General features: G+C 48.3%; 1 protein-coding gene across 3 annotated transcripts in view; it reads right to left on the bottom strand.

The window, feature by feature from the left end:
* The window catches only part of LOC309553845 (F-actin-capping protein subunit alpha-2), a 162,987-nt gene that overhangs the window by 28,807 nt on the left and 112,492 nt on the right, over positions 1-21,688 (bottom strand). For 2 of the 3 annotated variants that reach the window (XM_082255314.1, XM_082255313.1), the window contains exons 5-6: positions 3,568-3,774; positions 785-864 (exon numbers count right to left, since the gene is read on the bottom strand). The exons of the other annotated variant lie outside the window; for it this stretch is intronic. In XM_082255314.1, the coding sequence (XP_082111440.1) occupies positions 785-864; positions 3,568-3,774 (287 nt within the window). The remainder of the gene's footprint in view (positions 1-784; positions 865-3,567; positions 3,775-21,688) is intronic. 3 annotated transcript variants of the gene reach the window in all.

Here is a 21,688-nt window from a genome sequence, read left to right on the forward strand (position 1 = left end):
ACACATAGCCTGCTAAAGCTCGATGGCGGGCTGGGATTCCATCTGACCCTCTGTCCTGGAGAACCAGGACGGCCAGTTCGATTCCCAGCTTCGCAAACGCCGTCTTTATCCGAAGATCCGACTAACGCTGACAAAATAAACAGCTAGTAAAGCAAAGAAAAATGACATTTTCAGAAAATAAAATCATAAAATAGAAAAAGAAGAAGAAGGCTGAGACAGTAGCCCCAGCGCAGGGAAGCCTATCTACTCCTGAACTAGGCAGAAGACAAACTGAGTTGGGATGGCTATTGCAGGGGGGTATTGGACCAGTGGGACAGCCCCGATGGGTGTGCCTATGTAAATGCTTTTGTTTTAACAAGTCTTTTGCCTAGCTACTCCTAAGGAGAGGAAGTCAATACCCATTGGTGAAGACTGTATGAGTGGGCGGCGACTGTCGGAGGACGTAAGAGAAAGGTTGTTTTCCCACCCAGGGAGTCAGTCAGATCATTCAGACTAATGCAGAGCCCTCTCTAGTGGTAACCAAGGAAGGTTTCTCTAGCAGTACAAAAGGATGTTAACAGAAGCAAGATTGCAGTATATCGTGTAGGAAGCCAAACCGTTTTCTAATTCTTAAATCGCATAGTGAATGCATGCAACCATGTGTGTAAAATGCATACATTGGAATGTGTTGATATGGTTTCTAACAATGCCTTAAATAGGGACATGCAAAGTCTGCAAAGCTGCATCTGCAGCTTCATACTATTGACTGTATCTTTAAATATCTTAGTAAAAAAAAAAGACTTACCAGAAGTTTTTAGCTTGAAACTGATGACTCTCAATACATAAGATTATTGTTTGCTGTCCATCAATTGTTTTACCATATACCTAAGGTAAAAATGCAATTGGTATGAAAGGAGGGGTAAAATGAAACTTACAGGGATATGAGGAAAAAAAAAAAAAAAAACTATATATTTTTATGAAAATATTCACCATCAACCACTTGTCCACCAGCTGCTGTAATTTTACGGCGGTAGGTAAGCTCTGTTACACAAACATGTACGTTGCTTCGTGTAGCAGTTAGTGTGGGCGCACACGCACACACCGATTGGATAGACGGGGGGCCAATCAGCGGGTCCGGCGGCCAGGATGTCCGACGGGCACCCGCGATCGCTCCTCGTGGAAACAGAACGCCAGTCTGCCAATGTAAACACCGCAGACTGCTGTTCTGTCAGTGTTGAACACAGGAATCCTGTGTACCTCCTATTTAGGAACACAGATCTCTGTGTTTATCCAGTTAACCCATCCCCCACACAGTTAGAAAGCACCCCCTAGGCACATATTTAACACTTTGATCGCCCCTGGTGTTAACTCCTTCCCTGCCAGTGTCATTAGGACAGTAACCGTGCATATTTTTAGCACTGATTACCGTAGTAATGTCACTGGTCCCCCCAAAAGTGTCAAAAATGTTGGTTAGAGGTCTGATCTCTCCGCCACAATGTCGCAGTCCCGCTAAAAATCGCCGATCAACGCCATTACTAGTAAAAAAAATAAAAATAAATAAAAATGACAACTCTTTCCCCTAGTTTGTAGGCATGATAACTTTTGCACAAACCAATTAATATACACTTATTGGGATTTTCTTTAACCAAAAATATGTAGCAGAATACATATTTGATGTATGATGAAAAAAGATTTAATTTTTTTTTTTTATAGCAAAAAGTAAAACTGGCTTTATGTCTTACCGTAAAATCCTTTTCTCTGATGTTCATTGACGGACTCAGCTCCAGATCTTCTTGACCCTTGGGTTTATGCTGCCCCTACAGGAATAGTACACTAGGCTGAAAAAAAGTTTGACTACGCCTATAGTCAAACTATAGGGCAGTCCCAGGGGGTATACTCCCACTTCCTGCTATAGGTCTTCAATTTTATAACAAGCAGTGTCAGAAGAACATAAAACCCAACTCAAAAGAGGGTCGAGTGCTGTGTCCGTCAATGAACATCAGAGAAATGCCCCAAAGCAGTGTCAACATGAGAGGTGGGAAGAACAAAGTAAGAAACACACTTCCTAAAGGCTAAACATAGCCAGCCATGAACAACTGGAGCTCCCTGACAAAAAACAAAAACACCCTCAAATCGGACTAATCCTCTCCAACAGTGGCCTGCAAAACCTTGCGGCCAAAAGAAGCATCCGCAGATCCCAAAGAAAAAATTCAGTTTAAAAAATGCTAGGACCAGAGATCCAAGCAAGGAACTAGGCCCTTACTCCTAACTAGGCAGAAAAAAAACTGAAGACCTATAGCAGGAAAAGGGGGTATACTTCTACCTAGTGACCTACTCCTGAATGGGGCAGAATAAACCCAAGGGTCAAGAAGATCTGGAGCTGTGTCTGTTAAAGAACAAAAGAGAAATATTGTTTTTATTTTTCAGAATTGTCACAATTATTTTGTTTATAGTGCAAAAAATGAAAACCGCAGGAGGGATCAAACACCAAAAGAAAGCTCTATTTGTGGAAAAAAAAAAAAAGGACATCAATTTTATTTGGGTACAGCGTCGCACAACCTCGCAATTGTCAGTTAAATAAATGACGTGCCGTATTGCAAAAAATGACCTGGTCATTAACCACTTGCCGACCGCCCCACGCAGATTTACTGTGGCAGGGTGGCTCGGCTGCACATAATCACGTAGAGCTACGCGATTATGTGCACACGATTTCGGTGGCGCGCGCCACGTTCCCGCTGTGATTCGACACAGCGGGATGCAGACCGTGTGAGGAGCGGGCTTGATCACCGCCGGCCTCCCGCAATCTTCTGCAATACTGACAGGAGAGCCGTCCGGAATATAAACAATGCAAGACGGCTCTCCTGTCAGAGAGGCAGGGAAAGATCATGTGATTCAGCTCAGCTGTTAAATCCATCCCCCCACAGTTAGCACAAATGGGGAACACATTTAGCCCCTTGATCACCCCCAGTGTGAGACCCTTCCCTGCCAGTGTCATTTATACAGTAACAGTGCATATTATTTAGCACTGATTACTGTATTAATGTCACTGGTCCACAAAAAGTGTCACTTCGTGTCAAGATTTGTCTGCCGCAATCCCGATAAAAATCGCTGATCGTCGCCATTACTAATAAAAAAAATAAAAAAGTCCATGAATCTCTCCCGTAGTTTGTAAACGCTATAACTTTTGCGCAAACCAATTATACGCTTTTTGGGATTTTTTTTACCAAAAATATGTGGCAGAATACAAATTTGCCCAAACTGATAAAAAAAAAATTTGATTTTTAAAATTTTTTTATTGGGAATGTTTTCTAGCAGAAAGTAGAACATATTGGGTGTTTTTTCACAATTGACGCTCTTTTTTTGTTTATAGCGCAAAAACGAAAAACCGCATCAAAAGAAAGCTCTATTTGTGGGAAAAAATGACATCAATTGTATTTGGGTACGGAGTTGTACGACCGCGGAATTGTCAGTTAAAGCAACGCAGTGCCGAATCACGAAAAATGGCCTGGTCATTAAGGGGGTAAAACCTTCTGTCCTTAAGTGGTTAAGAGAAACACACTGTAAATGCAAAAATGTTTTTCTACTTACGGTACTAACTCCATTAGGATAATGTTCTTTCACATAGGATCTCACTGCAGTGTCCAAAACATTCCTCCAGGATTCTATGGCATTTTCTCCTTCATGGGGTCTGGGATCACTGGCTTCCTTTCTTAAGTGATCAAATCTGAATGAAATCTTGTTCTTTGGATCCAAAAACCTCCCGTTTCCAAGGTCTCCATGCTCGGTTATTAATACCTAGGGGAATCAAAAAAAAATTTTCAATTCTATTAGTATCCTGTGATGAAGCCGGCAAAACTTGTTTCAGCTGGTAAACCTTTGCTATTCCCTCAGGAGGTTCTGTACTGACATTTGTGAACCCTGTAAAATAAAGCTAACATAGGGAAGACCAAGAGTAATGCCTACTAACTACTCGTTTGTGGATATAGTTGTGAGGAGGAATGGGGAAGATTCCATTGTGAAATTCTCTTGAAGTGGACGAAGAAAACTGGATTTTGTCTTACCGTAAAATCCTTTTCTCTGAGGTTCACCGACAGACACAGCCTCAAGTCTTCAGACCTTTGGGCTTATGCTCTCTCTCTAGTAGGAGGACTAGGTAGAAACCTTTTTGGTTACACCCCTGGGGCAGTCCCAGAGGGTATTACCATCACTTCCTGCTGTAGGAACCCAGTTTGTAACAAGAAATGTCAGAAAAACAAATATTTTGCTCCCCCTAGGTACCCCCCTGCAGCACCCAGGTACGGACACCCCTAACAGGAACCGATAGCGGCATAACCTACCACTGCTCCAGCCCGGCACAATGTAGCCCCCCTACCCCATTGCACTCACGCCCCCAAACAGGGGTCGGGGGGGGAACAGGGGACAGATGAGGGCATCCAAATTTAAGGGGGGAACGCCGCAAGGAGAAGGGACACTACTCACCATACCATGTTCACCAGGTGGGCGCCACTCCCAGCAGACCACCACACCATCTTTGAATGGGGGTGCTGCGGCCTGAGGTACACTTCAACTCTGGTCGTGACCAGTGCAATGCGACCTCGCAAGGGGTTTCACTCGCTGGTCAGCCCCCGTCCAGTGGGGCTATGTCGCAGGCCAACTTAGTATGGAGCTAGTAGTTGGGTCACGCTCGCAGACCAGACTGGGAAGACAATAAGCATCTAGAACAGTGATTCTTAACCTGGGTTCGATCGAACCCCAGGGGTTCGGTGGGTCAGTCTTGAGGGTTCGGCACACCCTCCGCTAGTACCACTTCGCTGTCAGGGACTATTTCTCCAGTTTAGGGCATGTCCTTCCGCTCGCACTCGCAGCTCTCACTGCCCCTGGCTCACTCTCACTGCTGGCTGTGCAGCTTGGCTCCCGGCCGAATCCGATCCAGCCGGAGCCGGCGTCGCCCACTGTGGAGTGGTGGGGGGGGGGGGGAGACAGGCCAGGCGTGCGGAGAGGGACTGTCTGGGGGAGGGACTAACCCATGCAGCGGCCGCCCAGCGCAGCGCGGGAGAGAACCACCAGGCCAGGCAGCCGCAGCAGCAGAAGAAGCCGGCAGGTGAGAGGCCAGAGAGCCAGTGGTGACAGCGTTGCTACAGCCTGCAGGAGGAAAACCTAGCCTGTGATCGGGAGTCGGGGCACAGGTGAAAAAAAGGTAGGACTGGAGTAGTACTGGCTGTACTAGTCAAGTGACTGACTGTCTGAATGACTGTGTGAGAACACTGAGAAGACTATGTAAAGGGGATCTATTTTATGGGGAACCTGGCCTGCTGTAAGGGGGGAGATCTAAATGGGGGACGGGACCTCAACTCACCCTGGCCTTCTGTATGGGGGGGATCTATATGGGGGACATGATCCCCCATATAGATCCCCCCTTACAGTAGGCCTGGGTGAGGTGAGCTCCCTCATATAGATCCCCCCTACAGCAGGCCAGGGTGAGGTTAGGTCACTCTGGGGTCCCCCATATAGATCCCCCCTTACAGTAGGCCAGGGTGAGGTTAGGTCACTCTGGGGTCCCCCATATAGATCCCCCTACAGCAGGCCAGGGTCCAGACCTCACCTCACCCTGTCCTGCTGTAAGGGGGGGGAGATCTATATGGGGGACGGGACCTTATCTCACCCTGGCCTGCTGTAAGGAGGGATCTATATGGGGGACCTTGGATCTATATGGGGGACCTCACCCTGGCCTGCTGTAAGGGGGGATCTATATGGGGGACCAGGTTCCCCCATATAGATCCCCCTTACAGCAGGCCAGGGTGAGGTGCGGTCCCGTCCCCCATATAGATCCCCCTTACAGCAGGCCAGGGTTAGGTGACATGAGACATGATAATGACATGAGAGTGGCACTTGCCAAGATAAAGCCGCGCATTTCTGAACTGGTCTCTGAAAGACAACAGCAGAAGTCACACTAATTTGCAGTAAATATTCATTATTATGTTTTTGTTTTTGTGTGAAAATCATGTTTTAATGGTTTTGTTCTTTGTTCTTAATGGTTTTGTTCATTTTGTGCACCTATGTATAAATATATACCTAAAATATTATATACACCTATGTTTGAATTTGAAAAAAATCATATTTTATTTTTCCAATTAAGAAGGGTTCGGTGAATGCGCATATGAAACTGGTGGGGTTCAGTACCTCCAAAAAGGTTAAGAACCACTGATCTAGAATATCCAGTGTGTAGCCCAGTCCAGCTGTTGATTGTAGTTCTCACAGGAGCAGTTGATTGTAGTTCACACAGGAACAAAAATAATAAAGAAAAAACTAAAAAATTCAATTTAAATAGGAACAAATGCCAGGACCGCAGATCCCAGCAGAGAGCCAGGTCCTTACTCCTGACTAGGCAGAAAAAAAAACTGAATTTTTGTAAAATCTTACCTGTAAAATTCCTTTCTCTGAGTCCTCCGACAGTCGCCGCCTCCTCTAAGTCATCACTGTTGGGTATTGACTTCCGCTTCGCAGGAGTAGCTAGGCATAAAGACTTAGTCAAAAGAACAAAGGCATTTGCATATACACACACACACATGGGGGCTGTCCCATCTGGTCAATACCCCCCTGCATGACCACTCCCAACTCAGTTTGGTAGCATAGCAGTAGGTAATAAGAACCCCAAAAGAGGGGCGGGGGCGGCGACTGTCGGAGGACTCAAAGAAAGGAATTTTACAAAAATTCAGTTTTCTCTTACGTCCTCCGACAGTCGCTGCCTCCTCTAAGTCATCACTGTTGGGATGTCCCGAAGCACTATAGACATGAGGGGTGGGAGACGCAACCGTAGAAAAAGGCAACGCAGTACCCACATCAGAGAAAGGAACATTACATGCACAGTAAGAGAACCTCTGGGCAACAGAAAACAGTGCTCAACAGGAGCAACAGCCCAGGAAAGCAAATACCAACAGCCAGGGACCCATAAAAAAAAAAAAACAAGGGTCCTTCATGGCACTGCCGCACTGAGAACCTTGCGGCCAAAGGAGGCATCAGCTGATGCCAGAACATCTACTTTGTAGAATTTGGAAAAAGTGTGCACCGACGACCAAGTCGCAGCCTTGCACACCTGGGCCACCGAGGCCCGGTGCCAATAGGCCCAGGACGCACGCACAGATCTGGTAGAGTGCGCCTTAACAGTGAAGTGTGGAACCCGTTCCCTCAAAGCATAAGCCTGTTCAATGGTCCGTTTAATCCATTTGGCAATAGTCGCTGCAGATGCAGCCATACCCTTCCGAGGTCCCTCAGGAAGGACAAAGAGTGAGTCCGTCTTCCGAAAGGACTCCGTAGACGACAGGTAAACCCCGGTCGCCCTGACAACATCCAAGGAATGCAGAGCAACCTCCTTAGGATGCTTAGGCTTCGTACAAAGCGAAGGTAGGACAATGTCCTCATTAATGTGGAACTCAGAGACCACCTTAGGAAGAAAGGAGGGATGCGGACGCAAGACCACCTTATCCCGGTGAATCACCAAGTATGGAGAACGGCAAGATAACGTTGCCAGTTCCGACACCCTGCGAGCCGAAGTGATCTCCACCAAAAAAGGAAACCTTAGACAGCAGAGGCAACGATATATCCCGAATGTTTTCAAAGGGAGCACGCTGTAACACGGACAGAACCAAGTTCAAGTCCCATGGAGGTAAAGGCTCCTTCCTGGGAGGAGCCAAATGTCGCACACCTTGAATGAAGGTGCGAACCAGAGAATGAGACGCCACAGGGCGTTGGAAAAGAATAGCCAGTGCGGACACCTGGCCCTTGATCGTGGCCAGCGCCAGGCGCTGGTCCACACCAGACTGGAGGAAGGCCTAAACTCTCGACACGAGTACGAGCGAGGGGAGAAGCCCCTGGACTCACACCAGGCGAAATAAGCCTTCCAGGTACGGTAATAGATTTTACCAGAGGAGATTTTTCTAGCCTTGACAAGGGTAGGAATGACCTCAGAGGAGAGACCCCTGTCCCTCCGGACCTGGGTCTCAACAGCCAGGCCGTTAAAGCCAGCGACTGTAAAGCAGGATGGAAGATCGGACCCTGAGACAGGAGATCTTCCCGCAGAGGCAGCCGCCACTGCCAGGTGAACAACGTCAGCGTACCAGGACCGGCGTGGCCAGTCCGGCGCCACCAGAATCACCAGGTGCGGTTCCGAGGCTAACCTGCGGAGGAACCTGAATAGCAAACGAATCGGAGGAAAGGCATACAGACGATACAGATGCCAAGGGGCCACTAACGCATCCGAGGCGTCCACCAGAGGATCGTGCGTTCTTGCCACGCACCTTTCGGTTTAGCCGAGATGCGAACAGATCCACGTCCGGGGATCCCCACTTCGCACACAGCATTTGGAAGACCTCCGGGTGTAGGGAACATTCCCCCTGGTCCAGGGTCTGGTGGCTTAGATAGTCGGCCTGCCAATTCTCCACACCCGGAATGTGGACTGCTAAAATTGCCGGGACATGAGTCTCGGCCCAAGACAGAATGTCGGTCACCTCCCGGGCCGCTCAAGCACTCCTGGTGCCCCCTTGGTGGTTGATGTAAGCCACCGCGGTAGCATTGTCCGTCTGTACCCGGACAGGACGGCCCCGAAGACGGTCCGACCACTGGAAGAGACAGTTTTAGCGCTCGCAATTCCAGCACATTTATCGGGAGGGAGGACTCCTCCTCCGACCAAGTGCCCTGGGCAGACAGGTTGCCCAGGATTCCACCCCAGCCCGACAGGCTGGCATCCGTGGTAATCACCGTCCACACCAACGGACGGAAGGACTTGCCTTCCGCCACCGACGGGGACTGGAGCCACCACAGAAGAGCCAATCTGGTCTGACTCCTCAAGGAGACACTCAGATCCAGGGACTGAGGCAGTCTGTCCCACCTGTCCAGCATCTCTGCTTGGAGAGCCCGCGTGTGAAACTGAGCAAAGGGTATCACCTCAAAGGTCGAAACCATCAACCCCAGGCCCCGCATACAGGCCCTGAGTGATGAGGACGGGCTGTCCCTGAGGGACCTGATCTCGTCCCACAAAGTCCTCCGGCAAGAACACCTTTGCCTGAGCAGAGTCCAGAATCATGGACGAATCGATGGAGACAACGTCGATTTCTGAACGTTGATGGTCCATGCGAACTCCTGGAGCGTCTGTACCCTGGTGGACAGATCGCGCACTAGGTCCTGGCTGGCACGTGATCTCCAAAGTAGATCGTCCAGGTAACCCAAGACGCAATGCCCCGAGCCCTCAGCAGGCCCAGAACCGGCGCCAAAACTTTGGAAAAAAACCCTTGGTGCCGAAGCGAGAACGCCACAAACTGGTAGGGGTCCTCTGCGATAGCAAATCGAAGGTACCGCTGATGACCCTCGAAAATGGGGATGTGCAGGTACGCATCTGTTAGATCTATCGCGGCCAGGAATTCTCCTGGACTCAAGGAGGCCACCACCGAACGGAGAGACTCCATACGGAACTTCCGAACACGCACGAAGCGGTTCATCGCTTTCAGGTCCAGAATAGGACGCACTTTGCCCTCCTTTCTGGGCACAGTGAACAGATTTGAATAAAACCCCCGAAACCTGTCCCGATGAGGTACCGGGACAATCACCCCCTGAGCAAGAAGGTCCTGGTGCAGGTCCTGCAGATGCCCCGGAGGCAAATAAAGATTTGAGGGAAAGAATCTGTCCGCCGGCCGGGAAAGGAATTCGATCTTGTATCCCGATCGAACGATTTCCAGAACCCACCTGTCCGATATCCGGAGCAGCCAAGGTTGGAGGAAACCGCGCAAACGTCCCCCCAGCCCCTGAAACGGGTGAGGGCGCCCCTTCAGGCAGAGGCGGACTGACCCACCGAGCCGGCATTGCCTGACTTCTGCTTACCCGCCCAGGGCTTCTTCTGACTGCCCTGGGCCTTGAAGGGCTTGCCCTTGGATTGGTTCCGAAAGGCACGAAAGGACCCCTGAGTGGATCTAAGCGCAGAACCCTGCTTGCCTCGAAAGGATTTGTTCTTCGGGTCACAGGAGAACTGGGGACCCCCACCAGAGCTGGGGGGAATTTGCTGTCCTGAGATTCCATTGCTCAAGGAGACAAAAACAGTGCAATAAAGTTAGTACTGCCCCTTTAAGATCGCTGCGGAGTGCGCAGCCCACCGCTACAGCTACAGTGACAAAGACCCCCAAACAGGAGAAGAAAAAACGGAGCCAGAAATGACAATACAGAAAGATATTGAGAGCAATAACCTGCAGAGCCCCGCAGAGCATTGCCACCGATGTCCTGCTTCAGAGGAAAAGGAAGTGCTGCTAGAGTAGGCTGAACTTATAGGCTGCATGACTCAGGGAAAATGGCTGCCCCATAGGAATGCATGGAATGCTCCGCCAAAATGGCCGCCGGACATGCGGTCGGAACGATCGTTCTGCTACTGCAAAATGGCGGCGGATGGCGTCAAAAACAGCATGTAGATTGCCCATAGAGAAGCCAAACATGCCTGCCCATACCTAAAATGGCAGACCGTGCAGATCTTCCCCGCTGCGGCCGCCACACACACAGTCTGCACCCCCAACAAGCACCGAAGTGACACAGGGAAGGGGACCCCCAAAAACATACAGCACCGCAGCGCATGCACAAGCGATCCCCGCAGGGACCGCATCAGGGAGTCACACAGGCACAGACATGGGGGACACACAGCAACACAGGACTGCCACCCCAGACAGAGGCCCCACACAGAAGTACTTACCTGTACCAGATGGCGTGGGGTGCCTCTATGAACGGAAAGCCGCTGTCATCTGACAGGGAGTGCCGTTAGCCAGGGACATGACACTGCAGCATCGCAGATGTGTCCTGTGAGGTAGCCACCTCACGGCTCCATCCCTGCTGCGAACAGGGATGGGTCGTTCATAGTGCCAGGACGAACTACGGCTGAACGCTCGATGGCGGGCTGGGGTTCCATCTGACCCTCTGCCCTGGAGAACCAGGGCGGTCAGTCCGAATCCCAGCACCGCATGAATCCATCTTCTTCTGAAGAATCGACTAAAACTAAAGCTGACAAAACAAACAGCTAGTAAAGTAAGAAAAAAACTGACATTTTCAAAAGAAAATCAACTAAAAAAGATTAGATAGGCTGAGACTGTAGCCCCAGCACAGGGAAGCCTAACTACTCCTGGCGCTAGGCAGAATGAAACTGAGTTGGGAGTGGTCACTGCAGGGGGGTATTGACCAAATGGGACAGCCCCCATGGGTGTGTATATGCAAATGCCTTTGTTCTTTTGACTAAGTCTTTATGCCTAGCTACTCCTGCGGAGCGGATGTCAATACCCAACAGCGATGACTTAGAGGAGGCGGCGACTGTCGGAGGACGTAAGAGAAACTGGGGTTCTACAGCAGTAAGTGATGGTATACCCTCTGGGACTGCCCCAGGGGCGTAACCAAAAAGGTTTCCGCCTAGACCTACTCCTAGAGAGCAAGAGCATAACCCCAATGGTCTGAAGACTTGAAGCTGTGTGTCAGTTAACGAAAGAGAAATATAGCATGCAGGGGAAAAACCGGTATCCACACAATAGAAATTGCAAAATTCCTGCAGCGGATGGTAAGCAGGGTTTTGGGGACAAGACCACTTTAAACAAAGCCTGTCATTAGGGAATAATAAAGATATCCTGCGCTGTGTGTTAATATTACATTATGCAGCTAAACACAAATGTGATATACCCAACCAGCATGAAACATATAAAACAAAGTGTAGGGCACTAGTAACAGTGAATACCTGTAAACAAGTTCATTTTAAAATTTAATTGTCCAAAGCAAAGATCATAAGCATCAGATCCATCAATGGAAGGTGCAAACATTAGAGCAATCCTGAAACACCGCCAGAGAGATTTAACACTCACCAGATGATGTTGCTACCATTACAGTAACACAAGAGCCTTATACGTAACAAGCCAGGAACATCTCTGGATGCCAACCGAAGGAATGAACCTCAGCTGAACCACCACACCAGTATCCAACTAGAAGTAAAGTAGCTCAAACAGACCCCATAAGTGGAATCATCGTGTAGTAGGTTTTTTTAAAGGCACATCATATACATTGAGTTGAAACAGCTAAAATTACATAAAACTCACATAGAACGCTGCTGGCAACCCAGAATTGCACAGCAGCAGGGACGTCAAATGCCAAAAGAGTGCTCCAACACGTTTCGTCCTAATAGACTTGGTCACAGGGTCATTTGGCATGAACATCCAACTTGATTATATATACACCTTGGTGTTCCCAATATGCAGGTGTAAAAAATTAGTCCATAACGCCGAAACCGGAAGCGACCAAAAACGGCCATCTTGCCGAAGGACCGGAAGTGGTTAAACGGCCATATTTGCTTGGTCACAAGAAGTGGTTTATTCACTCTATTGAATCCAAGCAGGAAACACAAAAGAAGCCATAGTTAAATAGGGACAAATGGGTGAACATATTAAAACGCAATTTAAATAGACATACACCTACATAAATAGGCAACGTAATGTAATTATGCAGAGGTTTACTTTATCAAAGAGATCCAAACAAGCACAACGATAAAAACAGGATTTTAAAAATTTTAAAAACCTGCAGAACAGACAAATGGCATTTGACGTCCCTGCTGCTGTGCAATTCTGGGTCGCCAGCAGCGATCTATGCAAGTTTCTTGTAATTTTTGCCGTTTCAACTCGATGTATATGATGTGCCTTATTAAACATACTACATATTATGCAATAAACGGGGGTGACCAGCACTATGGAGTTATGTGAAAGATATATGAAGATTTAACAGGTGTAAGCTGCCAACAACCAAACCCTCAGGGGTTAAAGAATGAAATAGGTGCAAAGAGGTTGCAACGGCGATACCTATAAAGTGATTAAGTGCTATGTAAGTAATGTGCCAACATAAATGGTGGTGCCAAAGCACTATAAAAAAAGATTATATTTGGGTCCAAAGTAAAGTGCACTAGTGACTTGTGATGTGACAAGAATAACCAATTGTTTATCCTGGACCCAAAGAAAAAGGTGCAAAAATAAATAAAGTGCTAGTTGCTGTGCAAAATATGCTAAAATAATGGAGAAACAGTGAATTTTATTTCGAAGAATAAATGTGTTTAAACAGTGCAACTTATTAGTGGTAAAATCTGCTTGCTGAGAACCACATAAATAAAATAAATGAATGAATAAATAAATACATAAATTCCTTCTTGTAATAAAAGTGCTGTGTGTAAATCAGGTAGAAATGCCACTTAGTGAAGGGTTAAGTGGAAACGATATTATAAACGAAAAAAAGAGAGAAAAATGGGGTTGCAGTCACCAGTGTGACCACTAGGTGTCACCCCTTGTATACGACCTGTTACCCAAGCAATGAGATTATTCGGGCGTTCTCCGGTGGAATAAGCGTTTTGACCAGCTTTAAATTCCTCCAGCAGACTTCCTCCAGCAGACGTCCTCTGACGAAACGCGTAGAGTGGAGTCAAAACGTCATTACGTCACTTCCGGTTTTCGGAGCCTGGGCAGTGGAACGCGGAAGCTTCCCGGCCGCACCAACTGATCTCGGACAGCCTAACCCGTGAGTCACTACTTTGAGGAATTTAAAGCTGGTCAAAACGCTTATTCCATTCGTCATGGAGAAACTCAAGAACCAAAACGCCCTCCTCTAGAAACACATTTTTTGAGGTGCACCAGGAGTTGAAGCATTTCCTTGTCTTGAAATAAATAGCCCTTGTGACCTTTTTCCTGCTATCTAGCAGTGTAGAAATTATTTTGTCGGACAAACCCTTTCTTTTCAGGATTTGCTCCTCAATATTCAGGCTGCAAGCCTGAGATGTCCTATATTGGGATGAAGAAGGGGTCCCTGACTAAAGCCCCGTACACACGAAAAGAAATTCGGAAGGGGAAATTCGTCCGACGACCGATCTGCAGATTTTCGGATTGTTAGTATGGTGCTTTCGACAGCCGGCTCAGACTTTTCGGCTGAAAAACCAGAGTTAGAACTTACCGGTAACTCTGTTTCCAGGAGTCTTCCAGGACAGCCCTTGAGAGATGGAGCTCCTCCTACCAGACCGGAAACACATTGCCATCAGCTCTTAAAAGGCGGTCCCTCAGGCACCTGGTCAGTTTTATCCAAGAACCGAAGGACAGAGCTGAAAAACAGTTAAAGCATAATATGGAACATTACATTAATTTCTTTTATCAATGTATAAGAGAGGGTGGGAACCTGCTGTCCTGGAAGACTCCTGGAAACAGAGTTACCGGTAAGTTCTAACTCTGGTTTTTCCCCAGTCGTCTTCCAGGACAGCCCTTGAGAGGATTAACAAGTACTCACCCAGTTCCTTTTTTAGGGGGGGACCACTGCTTGGAGGACTTTCCTTCCAAACACCTGATCCTGACTACCCAAAACATCCAGACGGTAGTGTCGGACGAATGTTGACATGCTTGACCACGTTGCGGCCTTGCAAATCTGCTCAGGGGTAGCACCGGCTCTTTCTGCCCAAGATGTGGCTAATGCCCTTGTGGAGTGTGCCTTGAGTCCCTCTGGCGGGTCTAGGTGCAAGATTTTGTATCCCTCTGAGATAGCTATCTTGATCCATCTGGCTATGGTCCCCTTTGAAGCCTGCTTCCCCTTGCGTTTTCCTGAGAACAGGATAAACAGGGACTCAGATGTTCTGAAGCCCTTTGTGGCTTCTAAGTAGGTAATAAGGCACCTTCTGACATCCAAATGGTGCAGTTGTTCTTCCTTGTCATTGGATGGCCTATTGCAGAAGGAGGGTAGTGTTATGTCCTGGCTTCTGTGAAAGGTAGAGGCGACCTTGGGTATAAACGTTTGGTCGGTCCTGAGTATGACCCTATCCTCCAAAATCTGTATGAAGGGTTCTCTAACAGAAAGGGCCTGTAGTTCGCTAACTCTGCGAGCGGAGGTTATAGCGATAAGAAAAACTGTCTTCAGGGTAATCGCTCTTAAGGAAGCCTCTGATAATGGCTCAAAGGGTTCCTTAATCAGCGCCCTTAATACGATAGATAAGTCCCAAGTCGGAAATTTACGACAAGGTACTGGTCTAAGTCTAGCAATTGCTTTGCAGAATCTGCTAATGAGGGGATCCTGTTGTAAGGAAGTTTGTAAATAAACTGATAGGGCAGCAATCTGTACCTTAATAGTGCTTAAGGACAGGCCCTTGTCGATACCTTCCTGTAGAAATTCCAGAATTGTAGGCGAGTCAGACTCTCCTTTTTTGGATTGTGCCAACCACAAGTTAAACCTCTTCCAGACTTTCTGGTAAATAGCTCTTGTGACTGGCTTTCGGCTCTGTAGCAAGGTCTTGATCACCTTGTCCGAGAGCCCTTTTAATCTTAAGATGTCTGATTCAGATACCAGGCTGCCAAGTTTAGCATGGCTGGCCTGGGATGAAGTACTGGTCCCTGCGACAGCAGGTTCTGGTTGACGGGTAACATCCATGGTTGTTGATCCGTCAGGGATAGTAGCAGTGAAAACCAAGCCCTCTTCGGCCAGAATGGCGCAATCAGGATTAACGTAGTGTGTTCTCTCCTGAATTTTGCTAGGACCCTTGGGATTAGAAAAAGAGGGGGGAAGGCATAGCATAGTCTGAAAGTCCATGCGGTCTGAAACGCATCTACTGCCATCGGCTGATCTCGAGGATTGAGCGAGCAAAAATCTGGCAGTTTGGTGTTCGCTTTGTTGGCGAATAAGTCTATCTCCGGATAACCCCATCTGGATGTTATCTGTGAGAAGACTCCAGGGTCTAAGGACCACTCCTCTTGTGAGATCAGTTGTCTGCTCAGAAAGTCTGCAAGGTTGTTCTGAGTACCCTTTAGGTGCACTGCTGAGAGGGACTTCAAATTCTGCTCTGCCCAGCGAAGGATTCCCTGTGCTACCCTCATTAAGGTGGGACTTCTGGTTCCTCCCTGCTTGTTTAGGTATGCCACGGATGTTATGTTGTCTGACCTCACTTGTACGTGTTGGCCTCTGAGTTGCTCCTGGAAGGCTGCAATTCCCTTCTCTATGGCCTTCAGTTCCCTGCAATTGGATGAACTGTGTCCTTCTGAAAAGGACCAGGCTCCCTGTGTCCATTGATTCCCTAGATGGGCTCCCCATCCCCAGCTGCTGGCATCTGTTGTTAGGATGCATGAAATCTGAACTGTCCATGGCAGTCCCTTGTGTAGGTTGTTGTGGTTCCTCCACCACCATAGTTCCTGTTTTACTCCTGCTGGGATAAGGACCTCGTCTTCTAGATCTCTGTTCCCGAGGTTCTGTAGGAGGAAAGCTTGTAGTGGTCTCTGATGGAATCTGGCCCACCCGACTGCTGGGATAGAAGACGTCATAAGCCCAAGTACCGACATAATTTGTCTTATTGATTTTGGAAGGTTGGTCTGTAGTTCTGCTGTTCTTTGATCTATGCGTCTTATTTTCTCCTCTGGAAGTATCATCGTTTGTTCTCTTGAGCGGATGATATATCCTAGGAACACTATCTCCTGTGACGGTATGAGGTTTGACTTTTGGGTGTTGATTATCCATCCTAGACGGGTAAGCCATTCCTGAGCCACTATTAGATCCGCGACCAATTTTTCTTTGGTGGGAGCCATGAACAGCAGATCGTCTAGATACGGGATTATATTTATGGCTCTGAGTCTCAGGGGAGCCAGAGCCTCTGCTAGGATCTTCGAGAAAATTCTCGGCGATGACGAGAGTCCGAACGGAAGTGCTCTGCTCTGGAAATGATGGATCCTTTCCCCGATCTTTATTGCTATGCGCAGATGTTTCTGGGATCCCTCCCTTATGGGGATGTGTAGATAAGCATCTTTTAGGTCCATAGTTGCCATAAAACAATCTTTTTGGAGCAAATTCCTTATAGAGTAAATTGACTCCATGCGGAATTTTTTGTACCTTATGGCGGTGTTCAAAGGTTTCAGATTCATTATCAATCGGAATTTTCCTGAGGGTTTCTGTACTAGAAACACATGCGAATAGAAACCCTTTCCTTCCTCTCGTTTTGGGACGGGAACTAGGACCCTTTGATCCACCATCTCGCCTATAAGCAGTGGCAGAGCCTGTGCTTTTGCCGGGTCCCTTGGTAGATTGGTAATTGTCAATCTTGAGGGGGGTTTTCTGCCGAATTCCAAGGCATAACCCCTCTCGATGACTCCCCTGACAAAATTGTTGGAGGTTAGTTTTTGCCATTGGGGGAGGAATCTCTCCAATCTTCCTCCCACCTGGCCTCCAGCGTCACTGGGTCTTGGGATTTTGGCCAGGAGGGTTAAAGAGCACATTTGCCCTTGATTTCCCCTTCTGGCCCGTCCAGTGCTTCTTCGGCCTTCCTGTATCCGTTTGACCTCGGTCTTCCCTGGCTTGTCCCCTATAGGGACGAAAAGTCTTCCTTTGAAAGGTCCTCTTTTTGAACGGGAAGGTTTTCTTTCTGTCCGCCGTCCGTTCTAAGGCTTCATCCAATTTTGTGCCAAAGAGGAATTTTCCCGAAAATGGGACACTGCATAATCGCAGTTTTGATGCTGTGTCTCCGGACCAGGTTTTGAGCCATAATGCTCTTCTGGCTGAGACGGAAAGCGCCGCTGACCTGGCTGACAATTTTACTGCTTCTGTTGAGGCATCCGAAATAAAGCCTACTGCCTTAAAGAGCATAGGGAAGGACTTTAGTACCTCTTCTCTTGGGGTACCTGCCGTCAGGTGTTCCTGTAGTTGCTTGAGCCAGAACTCAAAGTTCCTTGCTACACAAGTTGTAGCTAACGCGGGCCTTAAATTGGCCATAGCCGTATCCCATGAACGTTTTAAGATGATATCGTTCCGTTTGTCCATGGGGTCCCCTAGGTGTCCCATGTCTTCAAAGGCCAAGTCCGAATGTTTGGACACTTTAGCCAGGGGGGCGTCTAACTTTGGCGCCTGGTTCCACACTGATTCCTCATTGTCATCAAAAGGGAATCTTCTTTTTAAGGAACCTGAAAAGAATGGTCTCTTTTCAGGTTCTGACCACTCTTTGAGTACCAAATCCGTCATAAGTTTATGTACCGGGAATACTCTAGCCTTCTTTTTGTTCAGGGCTTGATAAATCTTATCGTGTCTAGATAAGGGGGCCTCCTCTTCCTTTATTTCCAGGGTCTCATAAATGGCCCCCAGAAGATCCTGGACCTCCTCTATGGAGAGTTTGTATCCGGTGGGTTTGACGGCCTCCCCCTGTCCTTCTTCCTGTCCAGAATCTGACTGGGAGGAGTTTGGGTCTATGACCCTCGAGGGGTCTTCCCTGCTCAGTACTGGTTCCCCTGAACCTGAGGCTACGGGAGTAGGCGGGGAGGAGGGGCCTGGTGGAGTAGTGGTGGGTACTTGCACCTCTGCGATTAATTTCCTGAAGGACGCAAAGGTAGAATGTACCTCGTCCTTAAAGGAGGAGAGAAATTTTGAGAAAGGTGAATCCTCCTCGGCTTTCAATATGGCCGAGATGCATGCTGGGCATAGGGTCTTTGAGTAGTTGGAGGAAAGCCTGGTGGCACAGGAGGGGCATTTTTTCTTTTCAGTCTTAGAAGTTCCTTTAGAGGGTTCCTTCTAAGAAAGGGGTACATAGGCAAATATCTTTACTTGTGACCACACAAAGAGAGAGGAAAAAAAAAAAAAATATATATTTTTGGAAAACAAAAAACCCTCTCTGTGCCTCCCTGTTACACTGACAAGTCCTATAAGGACTCTTCAGTGCTTCAACCCTTCCACCACCACTATGCTGCATACTGTTCACAGGAGAAGGATACTGGCAAGTGCCAGCCTACCTGTGCTGAGCCGGTGTTCGTCTCCCCTGCGGTGTGTGGAACCTCCATCGCCTTGTTCGTGGGATCCGCACTGCATCCGGCATGCTGTGCAGGCTTCCTCTTCCTTTTACACCGGCTCCGGCCCTCCCCTTCCTCTCTGCGCCTGGAGGCCGGAACCGTGACCTCCGGCGCACAGCGATGACGTCACCGCCGCCGGAAGTGACGCACCGCGTCTTCCGGTTCACGGTACATCCAGCGAGGCCGCAGAGCGGCCCTGCCGCATATACCGCTTGGTGTGCGGTCATCACTGCCCTCTCCCTCGCCGGGCCCTGGAGAGAGTGGGGAGCGGGGAACTCCATCGTCTGTGGAGGGAACCCGAGGCCATGGCTGCTCCTGCTGTAAGGTGAGGGTCCCAGGCTGTTGCGGTGTCTTCCCGGACAGTCCTGAGTAATGGAGCTCATCCAGCCCTCTAAGGTGGTTCCTCCTGGCAACATGTCTCCTCGGAGTGAGGAAACACAAAAAACTGACCAGGTGCCTGAGGGACCGCCTTTTAAGAGCTGATGGCAATGTGTTTCCGGTCTGGTAGGAGGAGCTCCATCTCTCAAGGGCTGTCCTGGAAGACGACTGGGGAAAAAATCCTAATGTGTAGGCTATAAAATTTTTGTCCTCCGTCAACACACGTCCGATTTTCGTCTCATTAGTACAGATTTTCAAATCTTATGAGCAAGACTAGGCATGCTCAGAGAGAAAGAACACATACAAAGCAATCCAACACATGACATCACTTCTGAAGTAGAATTCTGTCGTGTGCAGTCTAGAGCACATTCCAACCAACGGACACGCACTCCGGACAAAAGACGGACGACCGGTCGGTGGAAATTCGTAGCGTGTGTACGAGGCTTAAGCAGGCCCTTTCGTAGGGGCAGCAACCAATGTGGTTAAGCTGCCAATTTCAGTAGGGTCGAGACCCATGCCCTGTTGGGCCAATAGGAGGCCACTAGAATTAGGCTTGTGGCTTCTTGTAACTTTTTAAACACTAGAGGAATCATCTGAAAAGGGGGAAAAGCATAACAAGTTGAAGCTCAAAGGCTGGACTAGTGCGTCCAGACCCTCCACTTGGTCCTGCCTGTTCAGAGAGAAGTAAACCAGTATTTTTGCATTTGCTTGAGATGCAAATATGTCGACCTGAGGAGCTCTCCATCTGTCTATCATCTGGAAGATTTCCGCATTCAGGCACCACTCTGATTCTAGCACTCGCTTCCTGCTAAGGAAGTCTGCTACTTGACTTAGGCTGCCTTTTAGATTAACTGCTGTCAAAAAAGCCAGGATTTTCTTCAGCCCATGTCAGGATCTGGAGCACTGAGGTCAGAAGAACCCTGCTTCTTGTGCCTCCCTGTTTTGAGACGTCGGCTACTGCCTTGGCATTGTTGGATAGTACCTGAATGTGATGGCCCTTGACCATCTGCTTGAATGACCAAAGCCCTAGGAGGATGGCCCTCAGTTCTCTCAAAATTAAAGGATCTCTTCGTTTCCCTGTTTGTCCAAGACCCCTAGGCAATCTGGCCCTCGAAATGCGTGCCCCATCCTCAGGAGCGTGTGTCCGTCATTCTACTTGTGGACGCAAATGTCCAGAAAAAGCCCTTGCTTAAATTTGTCTGTCTTCGCCACCATCATAATTTTCTCTTGACCCAAGGTGGAATCGTGATTTGCTTTTCTAGTAACTCCCCGTAGAACCAACTCTGCAGAAGTGTCTGCTGGATATCCCTTGAATGGAGGCCCGTAAGAAGGCCTAAGGTGGACATGGCTGCCCGGGTCATCATTGGCAGGTTCGTCTGGACCTTCTTCCCTGCATTCTGGATTTTTATTACTTTTTTTGTCTGGGAGAATCATTTTCTCCTTAACAGAGTTGATGGTGTAACCTAAAAATCTTTGATTTTTCTCTGTTCAGAAGCCAGCCCCGACTCTCCAGGTGCTTTCCATCTTCTTTAAAACTCTCCACAAAAGGTCTTTCAAGTTGGCAAATAAGAGATCGTCTATATAAAAAAGGTATAATCGAGATTCTCCCCATCCTGAGAGATGCCAAAGCTTCTGCCATAATCTTCAAGAAGATCCTCAGAGAAAAGGACAGCCCGAAAGGAAGACACAGAGCCGCGACCCAAGCCCCACCCCCTCTCTCTCCCCAGATTTAATGATTTTGATTGACAGCAGCAGGAGCCAAATCACGCCGTGCTGCTGTCTCAACCAATGGGGGGGTTCCAGGCAGCTTAGACACTTCTACAACATCGATGGACAAAGACGGGCTCAGGTAAGTGTTGGGGGGACTGCTGCACACATAGAATGCATTAAGATAAAAAAAAAAACCCTTCCGCCTTTACAATCCCTTTTGAGAAACCTGGAATCCAATTGGTTTCTTTGCAGAACTGCACCAGAATCTGCACTCCCCAGTTTTAGTAAACCAACCCCAATGTCTGCCCTTACAGGTCCTAAGCCAGCCATATGTGGATCAAAATTGGACCGATCGATTGACTTCTATATAACCACTCTGACGGATTTTTCAGATTGATCAGTGCCACTGGCAGCGCTGATCAGTGTTTTCTGACAACGGGGAAGTCATCCCTGCTGTCAGAATACAATAGCTCAGAAGTTGGCCTTGGATCGCCACCCGCTGCCCAGAGCTATCAGGGAACATCCCACCTTGGGTAGCACCCTGTTGATCTCCAGAGGTCTTCTGATGCTCCTTAGTTTCCCCTACCCCCGCCTATGGTTCCTATTTTAGGTAGCCCGGAGTTTGAACCTGGTCTCCAGCATCCACAGTTTCTTCGGCTGCACTCTGGTGACCATCTTCACCTCTGGGATTTCCTGGGGCTGGATAGCGGGCGTTGAACTTCTCTCTGGTCTCGACCAGGAGTTCCCCACTGGACTTTTTGGGGCGTCTGCAGCACCGGCACTTTGTGTCA

Source organism: Pelophylax lessonae (genome assembly GCF_965119305.1).
Source record: "Pelophylax lessonae genome assembly, chromosome: 4".
NCBI classification, from domain to species: domain Eukaryota; kingdom Metazoa; phylum Chordata; class Amphibia; order Anura; family Ranidae; genus Pelophylax; species Pelophylax lessonae.